The sequence below is a fragment of the Nicotiana tabacum genome, chromosome 7 (assembly GCF_000715075.1).
Source record: "Nicotiana tabacum cultivar K326 chromosome 7, ASM71507v2, whole genome shotgun sequence".
Classification (NCBI taxonomy): domain Eukaryota; kingdom Viridiplantae; phylum Streptophyta; class Magnoliopsida; order Solanales; family Solanaceae; genus Nicotiana; species Nicotiana tabacum.
Window position 1 is genome coordinate 11969904 of NC_134086.1, and position 26701 is coordinate 11996604.

Genomic DNA, 26701 nt, shown 5'->3' on the forward strand with positions numbered 1-26701 from the left:
CCAGTTCGAAAACTGGCTAGTCCGTGCTATTTTCGTGACAATGTCACTAACCGGATGGGTTGTTACAGATGGTATTAGAGTCACTCTTATGTCAGCCTTGTCGTTGGTGGGTCAGAGTTCAACTGAGTTTAGGCAAATTCCGGTTTGGCGAGGCAAACCTCAATGCTGAGTCTAGGCAAATCCCATGCGGTGGGGCAAACCTCATCAAGGACGCATAGTCCATAAGAAGGGGTGTATGTAACACCCCCAAACTTTAGACAGAGTCTCGCATCGGTAAAACACAAGTGGAATGCTGGGTGTATAAGTTAACAAGCCTTAGACTCTAATGACGCATTTTAAACCTGTGAAGGCCTAAGCTCAAAGCGGATAATATCACTAGTGGGTTGGGCTGTTACAATTACACATATATTTGACCTATAACACAATATAATTTTCCAATGAAAGGTTCAACCGACCACCCTGGAGCTTATGTGGCTCCTCCTTATAGTCACAAAATATCTATATCCAATCACCGTCACATAAAATGAAACGGATAGAGTAATTAAATTAGAGATGAGGAACAAAGAGGAAGAAACCAAGCTAATTGTCTCCATGTAAAACAAACTAGATGACAAAATTCCAAGTCTTACTTCTAATCTAGTATATATCATTTTCTTGCATGTAACGGTTGGTTTTGTGACATAAAACCAGCCAAAAAAATTCTCAATTTTCTACTTTGTTCGGTTCATACATACACCATTGTCTAAGTTTCTCAAAAAAAAAAATCTCTCTTTGTCTGAAAATTTTAATGGCTAGTTTTGCAAAGGAAGAAGTGGAAGTGGTTATAGTTGGAGCTGGTCCTGCTGGTTTAGCTGTTTCAGCTTGTTTGAATAAATTGGCCATAAAAAATGTTTTGTTAGAAAAAGAAGATTGTTGTGGCTATTTATGGAAAAAAAGAACTTATGATAGACTTCACTTGCATTTATCTAAAGATTTTTGTTCATTGCCTTTGAAGCCACATGCAAATTCAGCACCAAAATACTTGTCAAAAAATGAGTTTATTCAATACTTAGATGAGTACGTTGAGAATTTTAATATCAACCCAAAATTCCAACGTTGTGTGGAGATGGCATTTTATGAAAAAGAAGAGAAAAAATGGAATATCAAAGTAAGAAATGTGGCTACTAGAGAAATGGAATCTTATGCTTGTGATTTCTTGGTTTTGGCTAGTGGTGAAAACAATGAAGGTTATATACCAAAAGTGCTAGGGCTTGAAAAATTCAAAGGAGAAATTATTCATTCAAGTGAATATAAATCAGGTCAAAAATATGAAGGAAAAGAAGTTTTAGTTGTTGGTTCTGGAAATTCTGGAATGGAGATTGCTTTTGATCTTTCTAATTATAAGAGTTGCACTTCAATTGTTGTTAGAAGCCCGGTACACCTCTCTACCTTGAATTTGACTCTTTCTTTTTTTGCATGCATGTAGATTTGTGTTTGTCTATTTTTATTTTTATTTTTTTACAATAACAATAGTGTTTGGGTCAGTTTATTCGTATCTATATTATTCTACTTAGTTTACTTCTCACCAGCACATGTATCGTAACTTTGCCGAACAAGCAACAGATAGGAAGATTATAACTTAACGTTGCTTCTGCTAAGATTTGAACCTTAGCAGAGGCGGATCCATGATTTAAATTCTATAGGTTCAACTTCTAAGGTTTTAGCATTGAACCCATTATATTTTTAAAGTTATGGGTTCATATCTACTATCTTTGCAATTTTAATGAAATATTACATATAAATGTTTACTTCGCGTCGAAAATTATGGATTCAATTGAACCCGTTGAGAACACACTACCTCCGCCCCTGAACCTTAGTCATTTATGACAACAACAACAAATTCAGTGTAATTCCACAAGTGGGATCTGGGGGGAGAGTAATGTATATGCAGACCTTATCTCTACCTCCAGATATTGTTTCTGGTAGACCTTCGGCTATATGGTTTGAACCTTAGTCGTCTATGATTTTTATCCAACTGCATTATTAAATGCTGGGTCACACCCTTAACTACAGATTTGTTGATTTAATTGATATTTCACTTCTAATTTTTTGGTTGGAAATTTTTTAATTTCTTTTTCCTTTCTAAGGAATAGAGGAAGGAAAACCAGCCTATACAGGAATAACTTCTAAGGGGAAATAATAACAAAATTGCTTAATAACGTGGTCGTGGTAAGATCTTTTAACAGCTTTTCTAGCATAGCAAATTAGTAAATAAATTAATAAATAAAAGAATAACTAATATGGTGAATATCTTTCCCTTATCGTCTCATCATCTTTCCTATTTACAAGCCACAACTTATTTCGCCAATTTTAATTTCTCATAAAATCTCTTGATTTTTATCGGGTGTTGCATTTTTTTTTTCTTTAATCCTGTTTTCTCAAACATAGATTTGATTTGCTTCACCTCCAATTAGTTGACGGAGTCAGATTTCAACCTTATGATTTCTTTTCAAGAATGACAACTTCAAGTATTAATGATTAGGTTCTAGATTTAATGTTTGTACATATTTAATAAACTCTAAATACCAAATATATTATTTTAGCAAAAGCGGCCTCTATTGAGTATGCGTTGGTTGAGGTCATCTTATTAATGTGAAAATACCTTGAAAATCTACTAAGTATTATATTTGAACTCACAATTCTAAACACACAATGCAGTATTAAGAAACTTAAATAACAAATTAATCAAATTTAAATTCTGATTCCGTCTCTGCCTACTAAAAGAAAGCGGTAATTCCTTGTTTTGACGAAGGAGAGCAGCGGAAAGGTTGATGGTTCGGCTAGAAGAGGAAGGGAAGATATAAAGAGAGAAGGATTCTTTTTATTTTAATATATTATTTCAACTTAGGCAAGAATCCATACCACATATATCGAAATTATTATTCTGCTGATACTTTTCTTAAACCAAATATAAACATCACATTATAGGGACATGATGCCTAATTTAGGCACATGACAAAAAAGATATTAGTCATGTAAAATCTGAGTATAGATGACTTACCTTAAACGAATATAGATTTAACCCTATATATACTCGGATGACAAGACAGGATAATATACGAGATATTGATGTCCCATTGATATCAGCTTAAGAAAGCTACGAGGAGACCTTCCTATATACGAGATATAGATGTCCCATTGATATCAGCTCAAGAAAGTTTCAAAGAGGCCTTCCGTTGGTTAATAAAGAGGGATGACAAGGCAGGATAATATACGAGATATAGATGCCCAATTGATAATATACGAGATATAGATGTCCCATTGATATCAGCTCAAGAAAGCTTTAAGGAGGCGTTCTGTTGGTTAATAAAGAGGGATGACAAAGAAGGATAATATACAAGATATAGATCTCCCGTTGATATCAGCTCAAGAAAACTTCAAGGAGGCATCCCGTTGGTTAATAAAGAGGAATGACAAGGCAGGATAATGTACAAGATATTGATGCCCAGCTCAAGAAAGCTACGAGGAGGCCTTCCGTTGGTTAATCAAGAGGGATGACAAGGCAGGATAAGATTTAGGTGCCTCATTGATAATATAAGAGATATAGATACCCTATTGATATCAGCTCAAGAAAGCTACGAGGAGGCCTTCCGTTGGTTAACAAAGAGGGAAATGGCAATTGTCCGTACATTTTCCAAAAATGATGGAAATATAGTTCAGTGCCGCCAAGGCAAAGCCAGCTGAAGGGTAAGGCAGCCCAAGCAATGGCTTTGGGCCCCTAAATTTTGGGGGCCCCACTTTCCATTGGTAGTAATTTTATAAAAATAATTAATAAAAAATTGAGTATCTGAACGTTAAATAGTAAAAAAAACTAATACAAAAAGGAAAAGAAATTTTTTAATTTGCTATTAACATTGATCGTTGAGATTTGAATAATCTAAAGGGTATATGATAAGAATCTAAACATAATATTGCCTTAGCCTTGATTAAAACATAATAGTCTGATATGGTAATTTAGACTTATTTTTAAATTATATAACGCTAAAGAAAATACTACAAGTAGAAGATAATATGTTCATCGGTATACTCAATAAGATAACAAGAATCGATTTTTTTTTTAAATGGATCGAATTAGCTATATTATTAGCTAAAAGGGGCTTATTAGAATAACTCGTTATAAGAAAATTATTAACTTTATATCTAAAAGAGTTAAAAAATAATAGACTTCAAACAAAATATTTAAATTTATTTTGTTAACAAATTAGAGTCTCTCATCGAAATTTTACTTTAGGACACCAACAATATTAAGCCGCCCCTGTGCCAAGGGCCCGAAAACATAATGCAATATTTACCCCTTGTCATAGAGGTTGATGCAAAGTCAATACTGGAGTTAGTGCAATAGTACGACTATGGTCATACCAAATTCCTTATTAGGTAATTTATCTTAGCATAATCTTCTAGATAAAGAAGGATATGCACACTAAAGATTGAAAGATCTTTTGTCTCATGGTAACCTACTTCAGTCTCCTTACTAATTTTTGGTTATTGGGTTAGCCCTACTCTTCCCATGCATATTTCAAGTGATAGCTTGTTTTTGTCTCAAACTTATTATATGGCTACAAAGACTAATACATGGGACATGCATATGAAGTTGGCTTCTTTTTTAGGGTGCAATTCAATTTGCATTGAAGTTGATTCTATGGTAGAAAGAGTGGAATTAAGGGTGGCATTGGGGATTAAAGGAATTATTAAGGACATATTCCTATTACTCGGGTATGAAGGTCAAACTGCTGGGACCTGTATATAGGGAGGATTTTTTTCCGGATGGTTAAAAAGAGTAATTTTACTAATTAGTATGTGTCATAACAAATTAAAATACAAGTTCATGGTGGGCACCATGCCCTTGTAGTCTACTACTATATATATGTCGATTGTCTAACAAAAGTAGTTCCTAGCTTGTCTGCTCTAACATGTTCCTGAGCAAACAAATTAAAGGACGAACTACTAGATATACAATATTATCAAAAAGGTGTCCCACCTTGTTCTACTGCTAGAAACCCTAGCTAGTATATCAACCACACGCAATTATTTATAATATTATCATAAGTCAAGTGTTTTATTTAAGTTAATGTGATTAATTACATGTTTCGAGTCGATTGAAATTTCCAATTCAGTAAGATTACTTTCCATTTGGAGGGAATTCAACTTACCGATAACTTGACAATTTATGGGAGTTGATGGATTATCCACATTCTCCATCTCCAGGTTTACAGAGCTATCTGGCCATGCACGTTGTTCGCTTAACATGGAAAAGATTGTGCAAGAGAAATCATACAAAAATGTTCGAATCTTCGAATATGTTCTAAAGCAAGGGTGCAGCAGCTGCACAAAAATCGTCGTTTCATATATGGAATGACGTGGCATTTTTCTCTTACTTGCTGCAATTGCTTTAGTGCAAGATGCAAGGAAAGGATAGTCGGTGCACAAAGAGAAGGACATGATAGAAATCATCTGGTGACTTCATAGTTCCAAAGAAGCTCCAAGAAGCATCAATGAGATCCTTGAAGCAATTCTTAAATAGCAAGCAGTACCTCTCGATGCAACCTCACACAAAGCAATAAAAATGATATCGAAGAAAATGAAATACATATATGTTACTATAGTGTTTTCTTCTTTTCTTAGAAAATATTCGAAACGGTCTGGTTAAGAAGCTAACTCTATTATCAACGAAATAAGGAAAGGGACGACAATTTCGCACCAAATATTCCATAATGGTTAAAAAGAGTGCCCTTCACCCTTCTTCATTACATTAGTGACATAAGTCATTGACCTCCTCACCTATTATTGCATTTTTTATGTATCTATTCTCTCACGATTAAATTTATATAGATATTTCTCCAGTATTTCACATACACCACACAAATGGATATATTTTCCAATCAATTTTGATATTATTCTTTTGGTTATTTCCCACATTACAATTTCTTATAATGTCTTTTTTCATTCATGCTTTTTTTTCTTAGACGAAAGTGCATTAATTAGAGTGCAATAGAATAACTAGGTATATTTTCTTCTTGTTATCATTCTAACATTATCCAAATTTCAAGCAATTTTTATCATATGCTCTCAAGTTTCTCTAAAATCATTCTTGTTGGTTTAGTTTATTCTTGCGAGGAGAATGAAAATATGATAAAATCATAATTGTATGTATTTTTTGTTTTACTTGTACGTATTTTAAATTAACAAAAATAAATGTTTAAATATAATTAAAACCGACTATGTTTTAATTAAATCACCCAAAAAAAACGCATTGATTCTCATGAGATAGCAATATGTTTGTTATATAACCTATTATAGTAGATAATTCAAAATTAATCATTGAGATATTATTTTATCTTAAGAGTTGTAAATGATAATGTACATCTTAGGAGTTCAAAAATTCAACTTGATCTTAACTTTGTACTTGTATACAACTATAAATTACATTGAACTTGAAGCAAAATGATGTACATTTTTATCTCGAGGTCGAAAATTAATAATTCAAATTTGGATGCGAAAATTTTCAAAAAAGGTTGAGTGAGCTAGGAGGAATTTCATATCATATCCTCGTGATGAAAGTATTTGTATCAGATTTAAATTTATACACTGGCAACATAGAATAAATTTTACACTAGTAATGTACGTAGTTTAACATCTATAATATATAGCATGTTCATCATCATTTTTATGTGGTCACCTATTAATGTTTATCATAAAGATTTATCTGTAATTACCTAATAATTGATCAATCTTTTTCATACCGTCAGTGCATAAAATTCAAACCTGATATTCTCCAAAAATTAAATATGGTTATTAATTAGTTAATTACCTTTTACTAAAGGATTAATGTTAATTTCTCTTAATGTGTTTACAGATTCATGTTCTAACAAGGGAAATGGTGCATACTGGAATGTTATTGCTAAAATATCTACCAATATCTTTGGTGGATACTCTGATTGCAAGGTGTGCTAAGTTTAGATTTGGAAATTTGGATTAATTAGGAATACCTCAACCAGAAGAAGGCCCATTTTATATCAAAATATCAAAAGGTAGATCTCCAGTAATTGATGTTGGTGCTATTGACAAGATTAAACTTGGAGAGATTAAGGTAAGAGTACCAAATTTTTCATTCTATTTTGTAAAAATATCATGTGAAAAATACATGGCTTGCAAATGATTTGCCCACGCGCAGAGTATTGGTCTAGTGGTAAGCGCGCAACTCGTGATGTGTTGATTAGGCAAACATCATGTGTTCAAACTCTGCTCTAGGCAAAAGTCCGTTATTAATAAAGACGGAGCCAGGATTTGAAACTTATGAGTTCAAGCTTCCAATCTTTTAAATTACTGAGTTTTGAATTCATAGTTTATATATATTCAATGAATTTCTTAAGGCAAATACATAGTTTGAACCAAATTTACCGGGTTCGACCGAACCCTTAGCTTCTACTCTCCCTCTGCCCCTAGGTATTAAAGTGAAGAAGAATAGAGGAACAGGTCCATTATCCAACGAGTTTTGAATTGTGTGCCGCTAGTCGGTTAAAAAAAAAAGGCTTGATTTGCCTTTTGAAACCATGAAGCTTACCATTAGCAAACTATAGTTTAGGATTTAACTTACAATACTATAGTGTGTGAGTAATTTTTATACTGTAAGTAAAATTTAGCATTTTGTAATTGTGATTATCTTTTAGGTGATTTGACAGTGTAAAATTCTTTTACTATTGATATATAGAAGTTGAATTCTTTTAGTTTATTGATTTAATTTGATATTTTTTTGTGAAAACACCTGATTGGCATGCTGGTTTTGGTGAATGTTTAGGTACTTCCTGGAATATCAAAAATAAAGGAACAAACAGTAGTTTTTGACAATGGGGAAGAACACCAATTTGATGCAATAATTTTTGCTACTGGATATAAGAATGCAGCTACCAAATGGCTAAAGGTACGTGTTATAAATTGTCGAGACAATTATTAAAATTTACCCACAGAAAAAATAGTTGTTAAATAAGTTTTGTTCTTTGTCTTAATTGTTCTATGGTTTTTCTGTATGTTTGAGTCTTGAAATTGTTCCACTTGCCTAATAGAGACTACTCCTAAATGGAATTTTTTTATTTTGGTTTTTCTGTACTCGTATCCGTATTGGGGTCCAACTAAATTCAATTTCGTACTGAAAAATCTCACATGGATTTAATTTATAACTGTTGTTTGTATACACTATATTATTATTGCATATATTAACATGTTGTAACAAGTAACTTGCCTTATTTTTCAGGTTACTTTGGGTAGCTACCTGTAGTTATCTTTTAAGTAATTTCATAGTGTAAAAATTCTTTTACGTTGTCAGTGTCAGAAATTAAACTTATCTTAAATGCTTGTTCTACTTTTTTCTAAATTTTTACTTCACATAATATTTTGATGCTCTTCTACTTAATTTGAAAGAAATTCGACTCTTACCTTAGTAGATGTATGGTGTAAGAGTAAGTTTTCTAAATACAGATTATTAAACATGTTTAATTTAGAGGAAACAAGAATATGTGCGTGTTCACTTAATGCATTTTTCTCATTCACATAATTATTTTATATATTTAACTCGTATCTACATAAATGAAACTTTAGACATCAGTATAATTTAACTTATTGTAAAAAATTATCACCTAATTTTTCAACTTATAATTTCACTTATTATAAGTAATTATGACTTTAACTTACATTGTCATTGTATAGAAGTTAAACCGTATTTTTATTTTATTTTTTTCTTCTAAAATTTGTGAAATATTCTTTGCAGGATTATAGCTCCATTTTCCTTGATGATGGAACTTTGATAAATGAATTTCCAAACCATTGGAAAGGAGAGAATGGGCTTTATTGTGCAGGTTTTTCAAAAAGAGGGCTATTTGGCATATCAATGGATGCTAAATCTATAGTAGAAAATATAAACATTGTTAGAGTAGAGAAAATCTAGACTCTTTTTATTGTTATGTCAAAATGCCAAACTATGTTGGTGATTATTTACTTAACAGCTAGAAACTTAAAACCTTGTTTGTTTTAATCTGTTTTTGTTGGATTTTAGCTTCTATAATAAAATAAATGCGATGGAATTATCTGATTGATTGTTTTTGTCTATCGATTTCCTTGTTTTTATAATGGTAGAATCTGGGCCAGCTTGCAGACATCTTTACCTGCTACCTCCTACTAAGTATCTGAGTAACTCTAGCCACCAAGCTGACATAGAAGGATGGAAAGAAATCATCTAAGGATTACATCATAGTTGTTGTTACACTTGCATTCCTTGATGCTCCTTAGGTACATAGAATTAATGTACATTGAGCAGTTAAATACTCCATTTTGTTAGGTCATTGCCTGTACAAAAATGTCCTAACAAAACCAGTACAAAACAAGAGGATAACAAGGGGGTCCTAGCTCATACAAGATACTCCTAAGTCCTAGCAAGAATGTAAAAGTTGATGGGCAGATGATTCAACTACATACGCGCAAAATACTTCTGGCGTATGAACGAGGACAAATCAAAGAAGTTGGTATGAATGATAACCAGGCAAAGCTAGCTAGCTATTCAACCAACCAGAAGCCAAAGCCGTCGAATCAAATGGTTCATCGTCTTCCTCCCCAACCTCGTGTCTGCGTGTTTGACAACTTAGCCTTAGGTGCACACTTATTGTTCTTTCTTGCGAACCAATGTTTAGTGTCTGATTTTATCAACCATTGAGCAGAAGAAGTTCCTCCTGTGGTTTCTTCTAATGTTTTTCTTTTTGTCCAGAGAGAGTCAGGTGTTACACCGTCCTCCTTTGACCGTCCCCAACTCACTGAAGGTAATCTTTCCCAACCTTCACTAGACCATTTCCTCTTGGTTGTGGTAGGTTTAGAAGCGAATCCTTCCCAACCCTCAGCAGACCATTTCCTCTTGGTCGTGATAGGTTTAGAAGCTAATCCTTCCCAATCTTCGCTAGACCATTTCTTCTTGGCCGTGATAGGTTTAGAAGCTAATCCTTCCCAACCTTCGGTAGACCATTTCCTCTTGGTCGTGATAGGTTTAGAAGCTAATCCTTCCCAACCTTCGGTAGACCATTTCTTTTTGGCTGTGATAGGTTCAGAAGGTAATTCTTTCCAACCTTCGCTAGACCATTTCTTTTTGGCCGTGATAGGTTTAGAAGCTAATCCTTCCCAACCTTCGGTAGACCATTTTCTTTTAGTCGTGATAGGTTTATAATCTAATCCTTCCCAACCTTCGGTAGACCATTTTCTTTTAGTCGTGATAGGTTTAGAAGCTAATCCTTCCCAACCTTCGGTAGACCATTTCTTCTTGGCCGTAATAGGTTCAGAAGCTAATCCTTCCCAACCTTCGGTAGACCATTTCCTTTTAGTCGTGATAGTTTCTGAAGGTATAGCCTCCTGACTTTCTTTCTGGCCTTCTGTACTTTGATCCTCCTTATTCTTGATATCTCTACAAGGAATTGTGATGCTATTTCCATTTTCTTCAATGTTACTTGTCTGAGAATCCACTTGAAAGGGAGCAGCAGCATGGCGGAATAATTGATATCTTAATGCTGGTAGTTCGACGAGGCCATCCATATAAGCAGAGATGTATTCGCTTGTACGCTGGATACACTTGTATATCTGCTTTACTTCTCCTTTCCCAACAGCCCTTGCGACATTTTGAGATTGATCCGTGAAATCCTCAACCTGTGAAGATCAATATCAGACATTAATTCAGCGCCTCAAAGATAGCTAAGCAGAAAGGAATTGAATAAGCGAAAAATAACTACACTGATGCAGCAAACTTTAGAATCCCATGTTTTAGATAGCCAAGATGCTTCATAGGTGCTTGCACATAGTCCTTTGTCCCATAGTTTCTCGACCGACAATAACTGCAATGAAATGAAACAATACTTAGCACACTTCAAGATATGGCCAGAGTTACTAAAATTCACTATACCTTGATTATTAAAGTAACTAGCAGCTCAGCCACCGACTCTTTGTTGCTCTTCCCATAGTTCACAAACTTATTCAACGACTTTTCCACTGAATCAGGATCAGAGCCATCTACAACATTCCCAAGCCAAGAAATAATACCAAGCTACTCAAAACCAAAAATCTCATGAAAAAAAAAATTAGCGGATTTAGAAGCATCATTTAGAATCTACTTGAGTAAAATATCTCAACAATGTTTTTCTTGAAATTTAGAATCTAGTCTATTGATATGGTTTAAATTCCTCACTATCTATAGCAGACTGAAAAGATATAAGGATTTCCTATTTGACCCTCATTCTTGGGAATTTTGCTTTGGGAATTCTGTTTTACTAATACAGTACTTCACTGCACTGTGTACCGAATACCGATACTGAAATTAGTAAATACCTGTCAAGAGGCGTTTGAAAAATGAACAAGTAAAGATTCATAGCATTACCTTTTAATATGGCAGAAAATGGCGGTAGTATTGGAGGATTTCGTGTCTGCAAAGTTCATTCATTAGATGGAGAAGTTCATATGAGCCCAAATGAGAAAAACAGCAGATTCTTAACTAAACAACTACATGACTAGCACTCTAGGAAGGAACGAGATATCTACACATACTTTTCAGCACACATAAAGTTCCTTTCAGAAAAAGCAAAACAAACAAAAAGGCAAGGCTTTCAAAATATATGTCCTCCTCGAATTTAAATCAAAAGGCAGAATTCGTAAATAGGCAGCAGAAACATTAAAGTTATTCTGAATAAGCATGAGGAAAAGAAATTGAGAAGAAGTTAAATAAGCTATTGGCTTCCTATATAAGTATAGACTTTTACATTTTTCTTTTTCTATAAATTGACAAATACAAGGGTAAAATCCAGTAATAATGAAGTTTACAAGAGCAATATCACTTGTACAAGAGGGTGCCCAAATTTGGCGTTCAAAGCACATTTTTAAATTTGGGAATTTTATTGTGCTTAGAGTTGCTTTCATATAAGGTATTGTATCCCATAGCATTGGAAATTTCTAAAATGAAGGTCCCTATTGGATTACAGGAAGCTAAATGCAACATAATCATGAAAGAGCATTGAATAAGTTGAAAAACCACAGCAGACTAGAATCAAATAATATGATTTCACCGTAGAGTAAACTGTGTATGGTTATGTAAACTATTAGTTCACCAGTAGCTCCTAGGCTCAGACTGATTAACCACAGTGACAAAACATTCAACTTAAGGCAAAATTCATATTGACTCAAAGTAATCTGCACGCGAATTCCTCAATATGCAACCAAGAAACAAAGAGTAAGATAGCAACAGAGAAACAATTTGTACTTGGCTCATACCTGTAAATGAAAAGCAACCAAAAGTATTATAGATAATGAGTTTAAAGTTTTGTCTCTTGAGCTATTAATATTCTGAGCTTTTGCCCAAGCTTTCATCTGCAAAAACAAGAGATCATATCTTCTGAGGACGTAAATACAATGATGCAAACTAAAGATATCTGTCAGCATATACATAAGTTGACCCCTGTATCTTCTTCTATGAACAAGAACTGACGAGCAATTTTTATAAGAGAAAGGAAACCAATATAGCAACAAGAACCGATGAGCATTTGGACCACTAGACCATGGTTCCAGAGGGGGGGGGGGTATATTATCAGAACGTAAACCCAAAAATATATATTATAGTCTTTTACAAACCACAACTTTGATTTCCATCTTTCTTCTTTTTGTACCTTTCGAGTTTATTCTAAGTAAAATTCATCCCATGTGCTACGGAAGTCACATGGCCTTTCTAATGTTTATATTTACCACTACCAATCCATATATTTTCAGAAAATTATTTATCTCAGAAGTAGGAGTTAGAGAAAGTGATATAATGAATCTCCTATTTCATTTAAGTACTAACACATAATGCTGTATTCTGGGCAGGGCCCGGGCCTAAATGGGCCAAACGGGCCGGGCTTAGCGGGCCTGGGCTCGGGCGGTCCCGGGCCTCACGGTCCCGGGCTTCGTGGGCTCAACGGGTGGAACCAGCCCGTGACGGGCCTAAGCCCATATGGTCCTGGGCTAAACGGGCCGGGCTCGTGGGCTTAGCGGGCCTAACGGACTTTTTTTTTTAATTTTTTTTGTTTAAGGCAATTTCTTGTAAACCATATCATGGCTATATGAAAAATATATATGTAGTATATATGTAGAAATCTAATTATTAAAGTGCTTGACGAAAAAGTAAAATAACAAAACAATAGTAAAACTAAATTGTCATACATAATAAATTAATAAGAAAGTACAACATGAAGCATAAATACGTCTAATAATTTTAAAATAACACAAATTGTTGAAAAATCTTAAAGACGAATTTGCGGATAAATACCATCAACACAATACGTTATATGTCTCCTTAAAATGCCTGTGGTACACCCTGAACGAAAATTTAAGACTCTTCCACAGTTCTTGCACTTTAATATTTGGCTTTCTTCATTTTCTTCAAGCACTTCATAGTAGTGCGAAACAAGTAAGCGCACTCTTTCCGAACGAAGCATGATGTAACTTGAAAATTAAGATTGAGACATGAAGTCTTGAAAATTGGAAATTGAGAGATTGAGAGAAATTTAGATTGAGAAATGAGTATTGAAATGAAGAAGAGGGAGGGGGTATTTATAGTGTTAGAGAAGGTTAGTTTTGTAAATTGAAAAAAAACGGCTATTTGTGCAATATGGCCGTTGGTGGTCATTGGGGGTGGGCCCTCATTTTGAAAAATCTTGTTTTGTAGTATATATAGTATACTAGTATAGTATATATAATATATATATATAGTATACTAGTATATGGTAAGCTTATAGGAGTTTGTACACAAGAAGGATTGAAATTGTGTAATGAGCTAAGGCTTTCTAGACAGCTTAAGATTGATAAGCTTAAAGAGAAATCCCAATTAGGTGACTTCTGTACTCAGTTCGGTTTACCCGGAACTTCCACTCAAAGTAGGAAGAAGAAAAACAGATATCATAGGTATCCTTACCCGGATAGCCCGTATAAGAAAAAGAGGTCTAGATATAGGCCTAAGGAAGAACGTGATACTAGAAAAGCGCATCGGAAATCTACTCGATTTGCGAAGAATAGATCTAAACGAGATCTCGCTGATATTAAGTGTTACAAGTGTGGAAAGTTTGGTCATATTTCTCCAAATTGCAAGCTTCAAAAACTAAAAACCTTAGAACTCGATGATGAGTTACACGATAAGGTTTATGGCTTGTTATACACTTCAGGATCAGAATCTGACTATTACTCGGAGACTGAATCTGAAGATGAAGTTGAGTTAATTGATTTTTCTGATAATAATAAAAATGCTGATACTTCCTGCACTACTAACAAAGGTGATATTTGTACTTGTGATAGTGACGAATTTTATAAATTGCAATCACAATTTGATAATCTAAATATAAAAACTATTACATCTGATAATGTAATAGAACTTTTAAAAGAAGTTACTGATGAAAAACTTCGTGAAAAAATTATTAATTTAGCCGCAAGTTCTAGTTCTAGTAGTTCAAAATCTGTTGAAAAATACAAGAACGAATTTGAACATTTTGCACCTTATTCTTTATCTGAAATTAATAGACGACTTCAAAAGTCCAGTACACCTAGTAGAGATACTTCTTTTGATGATTTAAAAGAAGAAATTGAGAATTTGAAAAGGGATATTAAGTCTCTTAAGCAAAATCAAATGATTTGCGATCACCGAATTACTCAAATTGAGAAAAATAATTCTCTACTTGAATTTTCGACTAAAGAAATTTCTGAATTTTCTAATGATAAAGGAAAAGAAATTTCTGATCTAACTGAAGAAAAATCTGATTTGTTTTTAGGTATGATGCAAATTATTACTGCACATAAATGATATATTAAATGTACTATTTTGATCGATAATAACTTTTCTATAACTGATATAGCTATGATTGATAGTGGTGCAGATGTAAGCTGCATTCAGGAAGGATTAATTCCAACTAAATATTTTCAAAAGACCACTCATTTGGTTAAATCCGCTTCTGGTCATGCTTTAGATATAGAGTACAAACTGCCAAATACTCATATTTGCCAAAATAGAGTCTGTATTCCTCATTTCTTCTTTTTGGTAAAAAACCAGTTATACCCTCCAATTATACTTGGAACCTCTTTTATTAATGTTATTTATCCGTTCAATAATACAGATGAACATGGGTTTTCTGCTACTTATCAAGATAAAAAGATAAGTTATTCTTTTGTTACAGATCCCGTAACTAGAGATATTAATGTCTTGATTAATATGAAACAAAGGCATGTTGATTCATTACAATTAGATATTCTTAGCATGAATATATTCGATACTTTACAGTCTGCTAAAGTTAAGCAAAAGATTAAATTGATTGCTGAAAAGATGGTTGTTGATGTTTGCACCGATCACCCTAGTGCCTTTTGGAACCGGAAAAGGCATATTGTAACTCTTCCTTACGAAGAAAATTTCTCTGAGGATGATATTCCTACTAAATCTCGACCTTGCCAGATGAATGCTGAACTAGTTGAATTCTGCAAAAACGAGATTGATAGTTTGTTACAAAAGGGTTTGATAAAACCCTCAAAATCTCCTTGGTCATGTTCTGCCTTTTATGTTAATAATGCGGCAGAAAAAGAACGAGGTATCCCTCGATTAGTTATAAATTATAAACCATTAAATAAACATCTAAAATGGATTAGATATCCTATCCCCAATAAAAGGGACTTGCTATCTAGGTTATATGACGCCAATATATTTTCAAAATTTGATTTAAAATCTGGTTATTGGCAAATTCAAGTATTTAAAGAGCATACTTATAGAACTGCTTTCAATGTTCCATTTGGGCAATATGAATGGAATGTTATGCCATTTGGTTTAAAAAATGCCCCTTCTGAATTTCAAAAAATTATGAATGATATTTTTAACCCTTATTTAGATTTTGTCATCGTTTATATTGACGACATATTAGTATTTTCTAAAACTTTGGAGATGCATATTAAGCATCTTGATATTTTCAAGAAAATTGTTATACAAAACGGTTTAGTAATTTCTAAACCAAAGATGAGTCTATTCCAAACGAATGTTCGTTTTTTAGGTCATAATATTTGCCAGGGAAAAATTACCCTTATACAAAGATCAATTGATTTTGCCTCGAAATTTCCTGATGTTATTACTGACAGGACTCAATTACAAAGATTTTTGGGAAGTTTGAATTATATATCCCCTTTCTACAAAAGTTTATCACGAGATCTAGCTCCTCTATACGATAGGCTGAAAAAGAATCATAGACAGCCTTGGACTGACCAACATACTGAGTTAGTCAAAAGTATTAAACAGCGTGTTAAATCTCTACCTTGTTTAACCCTTGCTAATCCTACTTGGCAAAAGGTTATCGAGACAGATGCGTCTAATGTTGGCTATGGAGGGATTTTAAAACAAGTGAATCCCAACAATAAGAGTGAATACCTAATAAGATTTCACTCTGGTAAATGGACCGAAGCCCAGAAGAAATATGCTACTGTGGCACATGAAATGTTAACAATTGTTAAATGTGTTTTAAAATTTCAAGACTTGTATAACCAAAAGTTTTTGATAAAAACTGATGCTCAATCTGTTAAATATATGTTTGACAAAGATTTTAAGCACGATGCTTCTAAATTAATATTTGCTAGCTGGCAGGCTCAGCTGGCGCCTTTCGATTTTGAAATACAATACAAAAAAGGAATTGATAATTCTCTTCCGGATTTTCTATCCCGGGAATATTTAGAATAAATTATGAATTATTATACCATGTTATTTGATGATAAGGTGTTGATCGCTATTCTTAAAGTGATTAATTTAAACAGAAACTTAAAGGAACTCTATACTTGATAAAATTATGACTGACATTATTAATAAAATTGAAGATGAATGCTCTAATTTTAATGAAGTTACTGATATTCTTCAGTTAATTGAAAGTGAATTCCCCAGCCAAGATTATATCGGCGATAGAATTATGATGTCTTTTTTAATTACTAATGACTTGCTATTTATGCAGAATGGACCCTTCATGGGCCACCAGGGGCAGAGGTAGGGGAAGATCTTCCCCTAGTAAGACTTACTCTCAAGGATCGTCATACGGATCCTCATCAAATTCTCCAGTAATACAAAGAGGAAAAAGGAGTTTGATAAACTCAAAAGTACCTCATACAGGTGAATCATCAGGACATTCTATACATCTGGAAGATATTCCAGAAGATAGTCCTTTATATGGACATCTGCAAGCTTATTTGGCATCAAAAAAGCAAAGTGATACTTTTGCTTCAATTGCTAAAGAAGAAGACAACGATGATATCAAGTCATACGAGAAATTATCAAAGAAAGAAATGATATTTCTCCTTGAAAACTCTGAGATTCAGAGAAAAGAAGAACCATGGAAAATATTCCAGAGATATCTGATTAATGGATTATACTACCCGGGTGAATCATATAAAACCCGCACTTATTATGAGACTATCCTAATCAGTACAGGAAGTGCAGAATTTCAGCACTTTTCGGGTTATAACACAAATGAAAACGTTTATAACTTTTCAAAAGTCATTATCAAACAGATTATATCTGTTGAAGAATGGGGGATTTCAACAATGAAATCTTCCACCTTTTCTATATCTCTGTCAGATAATATTACCTCTGGCTATATTGGTTGTGTATCTTCCACGAGGTCATCACCACTTGTTTCACTTCGCATTGAAGTGTCTGATTTTTCGCACTGATCCAGTGACTGAAGCAAGTTTCTTTTCACTTCTTCTAAGTATTGATTTATCAAATCAATTTTATCTCCTTCTTGAATTGCGATTCTTCGAGCAATATGTTTAACTGTGCTCTCTTCTATCATCTTCTTTGCGTTATATATAATTGGATTTGAGAGAGTTGGTGAATTGAAGTATTCAAGTCTTTAACGATTTTCAATTTTCAAGAAGTTGTTCGGCAATTTGGTAAACTCGTTTCAACTCTTAAGTTTTAAGAATATATTTTTGTGTGTTTTAGTTTGCATAATTGTAATTAATATGACATCTTTGATAAAAATGTTTGGTGGTAAGGGAAAAGCTAAAACTGGTGAAAGTAGTGGCCAACCTACTACCCTTCCCCCGGCTCCCCGAACCCAGACCTGGTAGACGTCCTGCTGCTCCTATTATTCTTGATAGTGATAACCCCTGTTTTCAATTTTCCGATAGTCAATTTTGCCATAATGTTGCACCAGGTGAAAATTTAGATGATGAAACTATGAATGCTCTTTATCCTAATCAAACTATCTTTGAAAATGATGAGGAAAATGAGGATGAAGAATGAAACCCAACCGGATTTAGATGATACACCTACTAGTCCTTTTAATAACCCAACTGATGTACCGCCCGACCCACCTGTAGAAACCCCTAGTTTTAATAGACAACCTCCTAAACGCCTAGAAACATCATTAGTTTGGAATTTTTTTACTCAAGTAAGAGAACAAAATAAGGCTAAGTGTAAAACATGTGGGAAATTACTGGCGCATAAATATACTGGAGACCGTAGCGACACGGGTAGTTTGACTAGGGACATAAAAATACACCCTAGAGATAAAGTTAGATATTTACAAATGAAAGCGCAGCTAGAGGGGACACGTGTAGATTCTGCGGATAGCCCTAGTACAGGTTCAAATCTAGTTTAACCATGAATTAACACTGTGACCGGAGGTATTTTATATTACGATCCAAATAGAGATCGTGAAGAATTAGCAAAGATGGTTACCGTTATGTGCTTACCCTATTCTTTTCCTTCTAATCCTAATTGGGTGCATTATATTAGAAGAGTTTTTAATCCTACTTATAAAGGTTGGCCTCGCGCAACAGTTAAGAGCGATATTTATAAATATAAACATGAATATGAACAATATTTGCGGTATTTATTTACTCATATAACTAATCGGATTTCTATTACTACTGATATTGGTAGAAGTGGTAATGATTGTGATTATCTAACTGTTACAAGTCATTGGATAGATGAGGAGTGGACAATGCAAAAACGCATTATTGCGTATAGAATAATTAATTCACGTCACACAGGTAAGTTTATAGCTAACACTGTTGCAGATATTTGTAGATATTTTTGCTTTAGAGATAAAATAATGGCAATTTCTATGGATAATGCTTCTAGTAACACTAGTGCTATAGGCATACTTACAACAACACTAAATCATGCATTTAGGAATATATTCCATGTTAGATGTATTTGTCATATTTATCATTTAATTGTCGGTGATGGTATGCGAATTTTAAATTTAGAAATTGAAAAGGTTAGAATGGCTCTTAATTGGCTTTTTTATTCAAACCGTAGAAGTAAACCTAGAGATTATTTTAAAAAATGTGATGAATATGGCCTTAGAGAAAGAAAGGTTCCTCAAGCTTGCCCGACTAGATGGAATTGTATGTACAAAAGTTTAGTAGTTGCATATGAATATAGAAACTCAATTAATGCAACGTTTAATGCTCGGGTAGGTGGTGAGGATGATGATAAAATGCTTACTACTCAAGATTGGACGAATGTTAAAATTCTTATAGATTTTTTAGAACATTTTCAAATTGCTACAAATGCATTTTCTGGGCAATATTATCCTACTATTTCAAACTGTTCAGTTTATATTGCAGCACTATGTGATTTGTTTGTTGAATTTTCGGAGGGTGGGGAAATTTATCAACTTGCTATAAATGAAATGAAAGAAAAGTTTAAAAAATAGTTTTTCCCTATCCCTCCTATTTATGGTGTTGCTGCAATGTTAAATCCTACAATGAAATTAGGAGGTCCTCATTTTTTGTACTCAAATATTTATAAGGCTTTAGATCTTTCAAATGAGGAATTTGCTACACTTGCAGATGCAAAAGCCTCAATTAAAATTAATGCTCAAACAATTTATAATGATTATCAACTTGCCTTAGAGCATGCTAGACCAAATGTTCCAACCCCTACTTCGTCTAGTTCACAATCGTCTAAAAGAGTTGCAGGCTTAAAAGCACTTAAATCATGGACGGAGTTCAGGGGTTCTCAAGGTGATAATTATGATGAAACTTCACATCTAAATGAGCTTCAAGTTTATTTGTCGCAGGGACTTGAAAAGGAGAATCCAGACGACACTTTTGATCTTTTGGAATGGTGGAAGGCAAGGGAAAAACATTTTCCGGTTCTTGCAAGGATGACTCGGGATATTTTATCTATTCAAGCTTCAACTGTTGCATCAGAGAGCGCTTTCAGTCAAGCAAGACTTCAAATAGGTGATCATAGAGCGTTATGAGGGAGAGCTTGGAAAAATCTGTACTGTTCAGAGATTGGATCCGTTCGGAAAGAAGAAACTTTAGAATTGCGGAATCACAACCGGCGATAGATGAAGCTTATGAAAAAATGATGGCGAAACTTGCGGAGGATGCTGCTTCGCCCGGAAGTGGTGATGAACAAGCTTCTTTTCCACCACCACCAACGCAACCTCCTCCGAACCTTGAAGGATTTATGAGATTTGTTAGAGATACAATGTAGATTATGGTGTAACTTGTACTTTGGCACATCTTCTTTTAGTTTTTTCCCTTTTAGTGGTGGTATTAGTACCTTGTTGTGCTCATTCCATTGGGGGGAGGAAGACTAAGAAAGATATGTCATTTTTGGTAATAAAAATTATAAGACATGCCCTTGAATATCTTTTTGCAATATTTTTTTGTCTTTAACTTGCAATTATTTATAAGCTATAATATATATACATAACATACAATATATACTACAAGAAAATATATAAGGGAATATATATACATAACATACAATATATACTACAAGAAAATATATAAGGTAATATATATACATAACATAACATACTATATATATATATATATATATATATATATATATACTACAAAACATTATAAGAAATTATATTTGGAAATATATATACATAACATACTATATATAGTATACTATACTAGTATACTATATATACTACATATATATATACTATACTAGTATACTATATATACTACAAAACAAGATTTTTCAAAATTCAAAATGAGGGCCCCACCCCCAATGACCACCAACGGCCATATTGCACAAATAGCCGTTTTTTTTTCAATTTACAAAACTAACCTTCTCTAACACTATAAATACCCCCTCCCTCTTCTTCATTTCAATACTCAATACTCATTTCTCAATCTAAATTTCTCTCAATCTCCAATTTTCAAGACTTCAAGTCTCAATCTTAATTTTCAAGTTACATCATGCCTCGTTCGGAAAGAATGCGCTTATTTGTTTCGCACTACTATGAAGTGCTTGAAGAAAATGAAGAAGGCCAAATATTAAAGTGTAAGAACTGTGGAAGAGTCTTAAATTTTCGTTCAGGGTGTACCACAGGCATTTTAAGGAGGCATATAACGTATTGTGTTGATGGTATTTATCCGCAAATTCGTCTTTTAAGATTTTTCAACAATTTGTGTTATTTTAAAATTATTAGACGTATTTATGCTTCATGTTGTACTTTCTTATTAATTTATTATGCATGGCAATTTAGTTTTACTATTGTTTTGTTATTTTACTTTTTCGTCAAGCACTTTAATAATTAGATTTCTACATATATACTACATATATATTTTTTATATAGCCATGATATGGTTTACAAGAAATTGCCTTAAACAAAAAAAAATTAAAAAAAAGCCCGGAAATAAAAAAAGCCCGTTAGGCCCGCTAAGCCCGCGAGCCCGGCCCGTTTAGCCCAGGACCATATGGGCTTAGGCCCGTCACGGGCTGGTTCCACCCGTTGAGCCCACGAAGCTCGGGACCGTGAGGCCCGGGACCGCCAGAGCTCAGGCCCGCTAAGCCCAGGCCCGTTAAGCCCGGCTCGTTTGGCCCATTTAGGCCCGGGCCCGGCCCAGAATACAGCATTATCGTGGGCTATTTTATGTGACCCGGCCCGCCAGGTCCTTTTAGCCCGTTAGGACCGCGGGCCCGGTCCGGTCCCGGTCCCAGCCCGGCCCACCATACAGCATTACTAGCACAGGCCTTCTCACCAACTTGATGACTTTCTGATTGGGTAGCACACAGGCAACTGTGTCAAGAACTAGTGAGCCCTATGGTACTGCTACTGTGCATCCGCGAATCACATAAGAGATCTTCCAAACTATTGCACAAGCAGAACTAAACTTTAACTTCGTTTCATGAACAACTGTGCATATTGCATAGCATACAAGAGAGCAGAATTTTACCAAAAAACTCAGCTTCTGAAACCTTTCATCGAGTGAACAAATCATGTGGATTATCTTAGACTTTGAAACTCCATCCCTGTTTTCAACTGATATATCGCACTCAATTTTCGTTCCACAATCAACAACTTTCAGAATGGGCACCTTGGCAGCTGTTATTGGATGAACGCCAGCAACATGCCCATCTCCTGAAGCACAGAAAACCATAGATGAAAAGCTTTATTTAAATGGTTCTACTAATGGAAATAGCCATTTCTTGGAAGTGGCGGCATAATTATTTACCTAGAAAATAATCAGAGCAGTTAATCTACTTTTCTTCTAGAATTAGTCCTACTCTTCAAAGTAAAATGTTAGACACAAAGACAGTGACCCATGAACTGCAGACAGTATCAAGGAAAAAGAAGGAATTAAATCAAAGATTTACTTTGAAGTGCATACAACTTCCTTGCAAATTTCCTGAGAGTTTGAATCTTCTTCTCATGCGAAATCTTAACTGAACTGTTGTCAAAATTCACAGATATATCTAGATCACTCTTTGAATGGAATAGATCCATCACGAAAGATCCAAACTCCTCCACAACAGGAATATTACCAGAACGCCCTGAAAAAAAGAACTGTCACATCATGCTGTAATATGTAAAAATATAATCCAATAAATAGCCTACTCACTCAAATTTGTGTAGTTGATTAAGTCTATTAACAAAGCTACTACAAGCCAGTGCACAGGATCCATTTGCTGAGTTACACTATAAAAGGTTGCAGAGGTTACCGTAGATATCCTTTGCTATCTCATTGAAGACAGAAACCAAATTTCTCCTAACTTCATAATCACTTGGTTTAGGGCGGCAAATTGTATAAATCTCATTAAGCAATTCTTCAAGTGCAGATAGTCGCTCCGGGTGCACTTTATAGTTTTGCATTCGCTTCCGCTCAGCCCTCTCGACTCTCTTACGAAGAACTGTCATCGCAGTTTAATCAAATGATGATTCAGCCAATAGTAAAACAGATGATAATTCAACAATAGAGACTTTCCTACTGCAAGAACCATTACATATCACAGTTGAGTTATCATATACTACTTGGACCCAAAGTATGTTTCTAAGATGCAACTTGCAAGGATACAACCAGCCTAGAAAATATAAAGTTACAAAGTAATGGTTACCTTCCCTTAAAGCATTTTCTACTGTGAAAATCATATCCTTTGACTTCTCTAAGATAACTATCATCTAAGTCAGAATTCATAATTGTATTTATAAAGAGAATTAGTACCTAAAAGGAAGCAAATGGTTTTTTGGTGATAATACTCATGGTAAATAGATCAGAAAAAGCTGTCGGATATATTTATTATCACTGCATACAGATTGAGATTAGTTTCTTTCCTCTTTGTCTCCGTTGCAACCAATCAAGCATTCCCAAGGCGAAAACCATATCACTTGTTATAAGCAGGAGAATTTATGCCTCATTCACCTAGTGTGTGCTGTATAACAGTCTTCATTACATAAATTATGTATTAACCAAAAAAGGAAGTAAAATTAGTAATTGTGCACAATAAGCTAAGACAGAAGTAGAAATTTCTGACTTTAGAAATTCCGAAGTTTCAAGGCTGTGCATGCTCCTATTAACGTGCTGTGCAACCACCTCAACAAATTGGCATTCCACCTTACAACCTTTATCTCTAACAAGTTGCAAGTTTTTTATAACCCAGCATAAACACATTGCACCCATTTAGCCAAAACTTTTGCACTTTCAAGAACATTATGTGTACTTCCATCAACTCTTTCTCAATGTCACTTGATCTATGAACAACTCCAAAGCTCTCCTACTAACACGTTGTGTAACTGTTAAAGAAGCATCTTGCCGCTTTACCACCTTCCCAACTAAGAAGTTGCAATTTTTCAAAGATTTTACGCACCCCAAAAACATATTGCATGCGGCATGCCTTAAACCAAAGAAGCTTTTTCACCTCCAACAGGATCATATGTAGTTTCATCAGATATTTTTCAACATTTACTTTATTTATGAACAATTTACAAGTAGTAATAATCTTCTTTTCCTTTTTTTAATTAACAGTAGTGTCTAGACCAGCTTGAGCTTTTTCTCTTCTTTTGTTCTACTATGGTGTCAAGGCCAGCTTGCGAGCACTCCAACTGTTCTACTGAATACCTATTAACTCCCACCAGCACAGGTACTAGGTAAGTATGTTCATCAAACCTTAGGTACGGACTCGAACCCGTTCTCCAAGGTTTGTATCCATTCATTAACCACTAAACCATACCCTTGGATACTAGTAATAAACTTTCTTATTAGGGTTAAAAATTAATGTGCACAATATTACTGGTAATTGAAATAAACAACTAACTCCTCTTCAATTCTATCAAACAACCTAGGAGAAATATCAGAAATGAGAATCTTGAAATTTATAAAATAAAATAAAATAAAAATTAAAAAAAAGAAGAAGAGAGAGATAGACCCTTTAGCAGTATAAAGTAATGGTATTTCAGAAAGTACTGACCTTTAACGCGATAAACCTTAGACATATGGGAAACTGATGATTTCGTATTCAGCTCAAATGCTTACTGATAGCTGAAAGGAAAAATTCAATTAAAGAAAGAAGAATGTAGCAGAAATGTACTACAAAGGTAGCATATGGTACAAGTTATGGAAGCAGAGTGAGTGTGTATTTCTCGAAATCATCACTGTAATTACTTTCCATGGAACAGACCAACAAGAACAGGAAAGAAAGGGCCGCGCGTGGTTTTTTGTTTTCTGATATTCGCTAATCTAAACTTTCTTTCTATGTGAAAAGACGAAAATAACCTCCATAATCTCAACTCTTTTTATTTGAAAGACTAAAATAACCTCCACTGGTTACGTGTTTGGAGATGAATGTTAAAATTCATATAAACAGTAGTACTTACAAGTTATTCTTTTGTTAAAATAAGTCAAAATACATAGTTTACTCGTTAATCTTATAGCGAAATCCCTATTACACATTTTTCTTTCACAGGAAATATCTTATACACTTAATTTTTTAAAAGTGTGTCTAAAACATACTACTTTTGACCAGATAGCACTTGGGTGTTTACCCACAAAAAAACACGTGAAACCCGTAAAAAAACATTTTTTGTCTCACCTCCCCCAAGAACCCCTCCCCCTCCCTCTGGTCTTCTTCCTCACCACCCTCCCCCTCATTTTCTTCCCCAAATAGAATTTTTGAAAGAACATATCAATTTTAAATCTAAAATTGAGCGAATTTTGTTGGTTTATTTGTCCAAATATTGGAAACTATTCATTTGTGATAGATTTAAAAGCTTTAACAGTAGTATCGAAAGTTTGGTGAAAAAGTCTAGAATCTACCATTGTTGCGGTAATGAAAATTCAATTGGGTCTTGTTGATTATTGTGTTATTAAACTCAATTTGTTGCTCGATTATTTTCGGCTAGTTGTTTAGATAGTATGGTTGAATTTTGGTGTTGTTAGAAACTTTCTCACAAACAACCATGGTGCTTAAGATAAAAAATGGAAAGGTGAAGAAGATGGGTTTTAATTTAATTTCTAATATTTTTTTCCTTTTTAAAGTTAATGACACGTGTCACGACCCTATTAGGGCGTGACTTTCACATTATCTGAAAAAATTGGTCAAGCACAAAAGTGGTGCGCCTTAGACATACTTTTGAACGGTTGAGTGTGTCAAAGGTTTTCCGAGAAAGAGAAGTATGTAACAGGGATTTCGCTATAAGGTTGTTGGGTAAACTATGTATTTTGCCAAAATAAAATACCCTTAAATTTTTTATAAACTTAAAAAGTATCTTTGTCAAGAAAAGAAGAAATAATGAATATAGAAAGACAACAACAACAACAACCCAGTAAAATCTCACTAGTGGGGTCTGGGGAGGGTAGTGTGTACGCAGACCTTACCTCTACCTCGAAGGGTAGAGAGGCTGTTTCTGAAAGACCCCCGGCTCAAGAAAACAAAAAAGACAAAAAAAAATAATATTAGTATCACCATAGAAATCATAGGAAAAATAGGAACAACATAAAATCCAGAAGAAAGATGCAAAGCAAAGCAAAGCAAAAACGATAGCTACTAAATAGGTTCTACACTGAAAAGTGAAATAGTAAGACACAACGTTGTCACTATCTGTCTTAGACAAAAATCCTACCAGCCTAGTCTTCCAAAGATACGAAGTAAGGCAAAAATCACCTACCTCCTAACCTAGAACTCTAATACTCGACCTCCACATCTTCCTATCAAGTGTCATGTACTCGAAAATCTGAAGCCTCGCCATATCCTTCCTGATCACCTCTCCCCAATACTTCATAGGCCGCCCTCTACCTCTTCTCATGCTCTCCAGAACCAGCCGCTCACATCTCCTTACCGGAGCATCTGGGTGTGACGACTCGACCAGTCGTCTCATGAGTTACCGCTCCATTTCCCCCATTT

At 34.3% G+C, this 26701-nt stretch overlaps 1 protein-coding gene and 1 pseudogene across 2 annotated transcripts; one reads left to right on the top strand and one right to left on the bottom strand.

Annotated features, from left to right (window-relative positions):
- Positions 1-787: 787 nt before the first annotated feature.
- Positions 788-8977, top strand: LOC107767206 (putative indole-3-pyruvate monooxygenase YUCCA10; annotated as a pseudogene).
- Positions 8978-9251: 274 nt separating this feature from the next.
- LOC107767205 (uncharacterized) lies at positions 9252-25011 on the bottom strand. 2 transcript variants are annotated; one of them, XM_075256944.1, is made up of 10 exons: positions 24911-25010; positions 24770-24840; positions 23027-23215; positions 22682-22858; positions 22261-22445; positions 12325-12420; positions 11438-11483; positions 10967-11073; positions 10797-10898; positions 9252-10713 (listed from the first exon to the last, which is right to left on the bottom strand). In XM_075256944.1, the coding sequence occupies exons 2-10, from the start codon at positions 24792-24794 to the stop codon at positions 9625-9627; spliced, it is 2016 nt and encodes a 671-aa protein (XP_075113045.1). In that variant the 5' UTR covers positions 24795-24840; positions 24911-25010; the 3' UTR covers positions 9252-9624. The 2 variants fall into 2 exon arrangements, with proteins under 2 accessions (XP_075113045.1, XP_075113044.1); XM_075256943.1 differs by having other exon boundaries at positions 24770-25011.
- Positions 25012-26701: the final 1690 nt, after the last annotated feature.